The 7035-nt window shown below is 29.3% G+C and overlaps 1 protein-coding gene across 3 annotated transcripts; it reads left to right on the top strand.

The window, feature by feature from the left end:
* Positions 1 to 819: 819 nt before the first annotated feature.
* LOC114193153 (dehydration-responsive element-binding protein 2C-like) lies at positions 820 to 3107 on the top strand. 3 transcript variants are annotated; one of them, XR_003606232.1, is made up of 3 exons: positions 820 to 997; positions 1418 to 2682; positions 2912 to 3107. XR_003606232.1 is itself a non-coding variant. In XM_028082859.1 (2 exons), exon 2 carries the CDS (start codon positions 1474 to 1476, stop codon positions 2605 to 2607), a length of 1134 nt encoding a protein of 377 aa, XP_027938660.1. In that variant the 5' UTR covers positions 820 to 997; positions 1418 to 1473; the 3' UTR covers positions 2608 to 3107. The 3 variants fall into 3 exon arrangements, 1 of the variants encoding a protein (XP_027938660.1); XR_003606231.1 differs by having other exon boundaries at positions 1418 to 2727; XM_028082859.1 differs by having other exon boundaries at positions 1418 to 3107.
* Positions 3108 to 7035: the final 3928 nt, after the last annotated feature.

Raw genomic sequence — 7035 nt, 5'->3', positions numbered from 1 at the left:
TCTGATTATTATTATTATTCTTTCTAAGATCAATGGACGATGTGTTAATCACTTTTACCAAAAAAAAAAGTAAAATATAAAAAGAGAATAAAACTTATTTTTTATGATTATTTATCATTATCATTTTATCCATTATCTTCGTTAAGAAAAAAACTGTATTATTTTACTAACAATAATTTAAGTGAAAAAAGAAGAAGCAAGAACTAGTTTGGAGTAAAAACTGACTTTTTTTATATTAAATTAATAAAAAGCAGGAAAATTATCTGACTTCCTTAAATTTTACGAAGACTTTTTAGTTGATTTGATTTAATTTCTTTTTTTTCTATATTTTAATGCAAGAAAATTGTAAGAAGAAATTAGAATAAGATTCATGAACGTAGAAGCTAGAAAGCTACTAGTGTAAACAAGCAGATCTCGTACAATCGGGCCGTGGGCCCAGTTTCATTACAGTAAGGCCCGCTTTCCAGGCGTCAGCAACAGGGATGAAACAGCAATATAAGTATATATAATAATCAGAATAAAGATTAACATCAGGAGATATTTTATTCAGTAAAAGGGCAAGATATTTAAGTTACAATGGCATAATGGAGAATATACCGAAAAGATAGGGACATAATGGAAAAGACAGAGGAGATTAAAAAGAGCAGGTACTTGAGAAGAAAGAAAACGAGCGAGTGTTTTAGTGGCTCGGGAAGGTTCGAGGGCCACGTGCCAGCTGGTTCGGGAGTCCGAAGCATGATAACGCGACTAAGAAAACGCCACGTCACCACTTTGGGGGGCAATTTAAAAATATCAGAAAAATCTAGAGAAGGCTATAAATAAAGATTACAGGGTGCAGCCCAGAGATTTTCTGAATCCGCTATAGCCATATCAAACCAACACAAACCTCGTTACACAAAAAAAACCTCTCTTCACTCACAACCAAAACACAAACACACTACCCAGGAAAAAGAAAAGGATAAGCCTAAAATTAAATACACCGCGTTTTCTCTACTAGGTTAGTAGCATTGGATTCTTCCTCATGTTTTAATACCTCTCTGTTTTTAGTGCACGCTTTTTAATTTTTTCACTGCAAATTCTTGTGTGCGATTTTGTTTTTTCATTGTTGTTTTTAGGTTTCCTTTTTGGTTATTTATCTGTCTGTGTCGTAATTCCGTGTTTTTTTTTTTGAAAAGGAAAAAACTTTCTGGGCAAGTTTTTTTTTTTTTTTTTTACATTTTTATATTTTGGCTTTAGCTTTATCTATTACTTGGGGGTTACGAAAATTCGTTTCTTGGTTGAATTTATTGTGGCTACTGTAGTCAAAAGGAGCGTGTTGTTGCGAAATCCTTTTTGTTATTGTCCACCTTCGTGTGCTGCTTTTGTTCTTTTGAGTTGCTGGTTACTGAATTGTTTATTTATTTGTTTTGAACTTCAGATTGTGAATTAAGTTATCGAGTTTTGCTGAGGACTTAGCAGTGAAGTTTTGTGGACATGGGTGCTTATGATCAAGTTTCTGTGCGGCCTTTGGATTCTTCTAGAAAGAGGAAAAGTAGGAGCAGAGGGGATGGTTCTAGATCTGTGGCTGAGACCATTGCAAAGTGGAAGGAATACAATGAGCATCTTTATTCAGGCAAAGATGATGGTAGATCAACTCGGAAGGCACCAGCTAAAGGTTCAAAGAAAGGATGCATGAAAGGGAAAGGAGGACCTCAGAACTATGAGTGTAACTACAGAGGAGTTAGGCAGAGAACTTGGGGGAAATGGGTGGGTGAGATTAGGGAGCCGAATAGAGGGAGTAGGCTTTGGTTAGGAACCTTTTCTACTGCTCAAGAAGCTGCTCTTGCCTATGATGAAGCTGCTAGAGCCATGTATGGTCCATGTGCACGCCTCAACTTCCCCAACATCTCAGATTATGCTTCTGTTAAGGAATCGTTTAAGGACTCTTTCTTGGCTGCTTCATCTTCATGTTCTTCGACAACATCAGACACTACTACTACTACTACATCAAACCGATCAGAGGTCTGTGCGGCTGAGGATGCTAAGGAGAATGTTCTACCTGCCCTTGATAAGGGCAACCATAGTGATTGTCACAAGGCTTATGAATATGCCTCACCAACTAGCAGAATGAAGCTAGAGCCGAAGGATGATGAGGCTGGAGAAGGAATAATACATCATGCTGAGCAGGCAGAAAATGTAAATGAAGACCAGATGGACTTTTCATGGATTGATGCTTTGGATTTCAATGATGATTACTCCAAGAGCTTTTCCAATGATGAGTTATTTCAGGTGGATGAACTTTTGGGGCTAATAGAGAACAACCCAGTTGATGATTCTGGATTGATGCAAGGTTTGGATTTTGGACAAACAGGATTTCCTGGAGAAAGTAATCCTCAGGTTGATGATACGTCATCAAGCTTTTTTTATCAGTTGCAAAATCCAGATGCCAAGTTGTTGGGAAGTTTGCCCCATATGGAACAGACACCATCTGGTTTTGATTATGGATTAGATTTCATGAAAACAGTTGTGCCAGAGGACTATGATGGTGGAGGGGAAGAACCGCAGTTCCTTAATTTGGACGATGTTCTGAACCATGATTCAAAGGAAATGGTAGCAAGCAAGGAATGATGTTTTTGTCCCTATAATGAGGATGTTGTTTTTGTCTGAAGTCTACCTCATTTTCAACTGGTTCAAGCATCACAAGTAATCTGTCTCCAGAGTTGTTGTCCCCTTTTAGCAAATATATAGGTGCCTTAGACGAATACAGTTATACAACTAATATACAAGAAATTTGATATCTTTATGTTCTTTTAAATATGCTGATTCTCTGTAGGATTTTTTAAAATGGAGAATTTAGCTGACAAAATTTGTTAATTCTTTCATTTACATGTTTTGTTTTTGGATTCAAATTGGACTGCCTTTAACTTCGTAGGTGGAGCTGAGGAGTAGGGTGTTTGAAGTCGCATGTTGTTGTTGTCAACTGTAGTATCTTGAGCACTGACATGACAGAAGATTTCTTGTTATGTACGAGGGAGAACTAGTATATGTCTGTATTGCTTACTTTTTGTGTATAACAACGGAACAAGTAGGCGAATGTATATATTGGAAATTATTCTGAATTTTGTTGCTGTCTTTACTGTGTTCTTTATTTACTGGTTTGGTCCTTGGGGATTCTATTGGTTGTGGTTACAAAAAAATAGTAAGAACTGGTTACACTGATATCTGAAATTAACAATATAGCACGAAAATAGCAAAATAACACTGATCTCATTATTTGCTGATGGAAAAAATGTATTCTCATTATTAGTTATCTAATTTAATATTAAAAGCTTTTGTTGGTATATGTTTTGTTTTTTTTTTTAAGTTTTAGAAATGTTGTAACTATATTTTGTTTTGTTTTTTTAGAAAAAAAGGTTACATTGTTACCTATTTTACCTATATATATATATATATATATATATATATATATATATATATATATATATATATATATATTTCTTAAACTGCGCTACACTTATGTTTTTTTGATAAGAAATATGTAATTATAATTTAAGAAACTTTCAGATGAAATATGAAAAATAAATTTAGAAGTGTATGAAGAGCTTATTTACATTTTTTTTTATCCTTAAGACTGGGAAATTGACATCTTTAAAAGAGAGACTAGGGTATTGTACCATCACCTAAAAAAAATTGGCATGTTTGAGAAAGATTACAGAGAATTGGTATTAAATAATAAGTTTTTTCAAATCTATATAATTAACGGAAGTAAAATATTATAACTATTGATATGCATCAAACATATAAAATTATAAAATTGAGAAAGATGAATAAATATGATGTCTTAAAATTTTAGTTTAAATATATGTAATTGTTTGAACTTCTCCTTAATGATATAAGAGTTTATGGTTTAACTCAACCTAACAATGAGCTACTAAACATGATGGTGAATAATTAAAATAAATATTTTTTTACTAGAAATCATTTTAACAATTAAAACAAACTTGGTGGTAGATCCAGGTAAGAAGATACTGGGATCGTTGTATCAAATTTAGATTGTTTCTTCCTGCATCTTTATCAAAAAAAAAATTCTGCACCCATCAAATCTTTTGGACTTTTTTTTTTTCAGAACAAAAGTGGGTGTGTGTCTTCTGAAAAAATGTTTTCAGGATTTATTTAGTGCTTTTAGAAAAGTAAAATCCGAAATAATGGGGTGTAGGAGAAATTTGGTGGGGTTGCAAAACGAAACAACCTCAAATTTATGCACTTACAATACGGAGGTTACGCGATAAGTCTAGTTAATATGGGCTCATAGAGGTCCAAAAAGTTTGTATTTTCAATTTTCATCCATTTATATATTTCAAAATCAAGGGAGTTAATCTATCTTATCACTCTTAATTAATCTGGTTATCTTTAATAGATATAAAGTTGTAACAATGGTTTCTGAATTTCCTTCAATTAGAGAAATTAATAATTTTGTGACCTCTATTTCTTTCTTCATCAACTCGCAGTAGACAATATAATATTCACATTAGAAGGGTCGAAAATTAAACCTTGAGAGTAATAAAACAAATTAAATTTCTAACTATGTTAAAAACAATTCCTCTTTGGTCCAAGTTAATAGAGACCAAAAAAAGCTTTATAACATCTTGATTTTTTTTCATCAATTTTTATTTTAAATTATTTAGAAAAATATATTTAAAAATGTAAAACGAATTTGAGAATTTCGAAATGTATAGTTGTCTTCAAATTCTCAAACACCATATGAATATTTTAAATTGTTTTCGAGAACGAACTGAAAATTTATCAGATTGCGTTTCATATCAAAGTAAATATAATTGGGGGGAAAATGGTGAAAACTTTAAGTTCACTTATAATATTAACTACAAAAAATTGAGTTAAATTTCAAGGAAGAGTATTTTAAATATCAAGAATATTTTTTAATATTTAAATCTTAAATATATTCCATAAATAATATTTGAAGAATTTCGTAAAATTATTTTATGAAAATAAAAAAAATTATTTTAGTTAAATTTAATCTCTTAACTTTGATTAAATAAGTTTTAATTAAGTGAATTTTGAATTGTAATTTTTATATTAAATTAAATAAATTATTAATATATTTTTAAAATTATAAATTTGTAGCAAGTTAAAACAACCATCATATAAAATTATTTTATTTATTTAACAATTCTTAATCATTTATATTATATTTTATTGATTAAAAATAAATATTAATTTTCACTGTAAGTCGGGGTTCATTCTGCAGCACCAATTTAAAACTATTCATAATCTTCAAAGCTAACTAATAGTACCTAAATCATGACAAAAGGGCAAATCTGATATATTTGATAATTAAGAAGTTTAATTATAAGGAATTAAGAACTAAGAATTAAATTTAACTACTTATTAGTAGTCAACATGTAACATCTCAATAACTATATAGAAGTAGTGTGATAATTATAGGAAACAAAGTTTATAGTACTATTTATGTATAATACTCTTTGGAACTTTAAGTTCCTAAAATATATAAATAAATATTAAAAAAGTTACAAACAAATAATCATTATTTAGTTTTGTTTGGTACAATTTATTTTACTTGTAATATCATTTGTTATTGAATAAAATATGATGGTAGTAGTTTTGCATAACACAACTTAATTATGAGTTAATATTAAAATATTATCTTTTTAAATTGTTGATAGAATCGTAAGGAATTTTTTTTTTCAAATTCAATGATAACATGAATAAAATTTATTGACATGAAGATCAATGAGGAAATAATAAAGAAGACAAGGAGCATGAGAAAGAGGAAGAGACGGTAACAAATAACTATAACAATGGTTGTGACAATGACAGAGGAGGAGAAGAAGTCGAAGATGGTGAACCCTGCACTGGCAACAATTAATCCGTGTCAGCAGAGATCGTCAGTAACAAACAATTTTTTACAGATTTTCAACTATAGGTTACTATATTTAAATTTTGTTATTTTTCAATAAAATTTATCAACAAACATTTTATTGATGTATTTTTTTTTCATCGTTGATGAGTTATTAATAATTTTACTTTATCAATATATTTTTTAATTACTGATGATTTCTATAGGTAAATATAATTTTTTTTGTAAGAAGATCAATTTGAAAAAAAAATTATAAAAAGAATAAAATTGTAAGTAAAAACTTTTTATAAAATTATAAGACTGAATTGAAAATAAAAAGAATATCTTTACCTATTTTAAACATCATCATGGAAACAAAAGTTACCTCCCTTAAAATCATATTTTCATTAACTTTATATTCATAATATAATTAATTATAATTATAATTAGCCATGATTATTATATCCTATTAAATATATTTGATAAAGAAATTATAAATGTCATTACAGGTTGTGTCATTTTGTTTCGGCTCATTTAATATTTAGCTTGTTAAAAGTATGTTAGGTCAATCTATTTCACATAGGACTAATTTTTCTAGTCCTCCTTGTATAACTTTTGGTTCGTAAATTTGTGGTCGACTCACATAAAAAAAATTATTTTTTATTTTTTTTCTACAAAATACTAGGGTGAAAGATTTTAATAACTTTATTTTTATTTAATTAAATTACTAGGAATAATAATTTTTATAAATCATTTTTTAAAATAAATAATATTCATAATTTTTAAATACAAATCTATTGAAAATAGTAATGATTTTGAATTATACCGAAACAAGGAAAGAAAGAGAATTACTTTTGGATTAATATGGGTGAACGAACTACTCTTCGTTGGACAAGAGAATAAACATGAATGAATAAGTTGGTTGGAAAGACACACACAACATGTTGAAGTGATGTTGTTGGATTTTAAGAATTTAAATCAATCCAACTGTGAGAATTCAATGCAGATTAACTCTTCACTAACCTACGTTATAGTGATAGTGTATGAGATGTTATGTATTTAAGTAGATTAGCGAATTAAAATACTCAATCTTACAGGTCTACGTAACCCAACCTCAATGTCATTTCTAAAAAAATCTATATTATTAAATATAATTGGTAATATGTATTTATATGACTTGA

This window comes from Vigna unguiculata, chromosome 8, assembly GCF_004118075.2.
Source record: "Vigna unguiculata cultivar IT97K-499-35 chromosome 8, ASM411807v1, whole genome shotgun sequence".
NCBI classification, from domain to species: Eukaryota; Viridiplantae; Streptophyta; class Magnoliopsida; order Fabales; family Fabaceae; genus Vigna; species Vigna unguiculata.
Note: the sequence above shows the minus strand (reverse complement) of the source record. Positions and strands in the feature narration are given on the sequence as shown.

What these genes read in the sequence shown, in the direction of transcription:
- LOC114193153 (XM_028082859.1), top strand. Translation starts at nt 1,474, where the DNA reads ATGGGTGCTTATGATCAAGTTTCTGTGCGGCCTTTGGATTCTTCTAGA.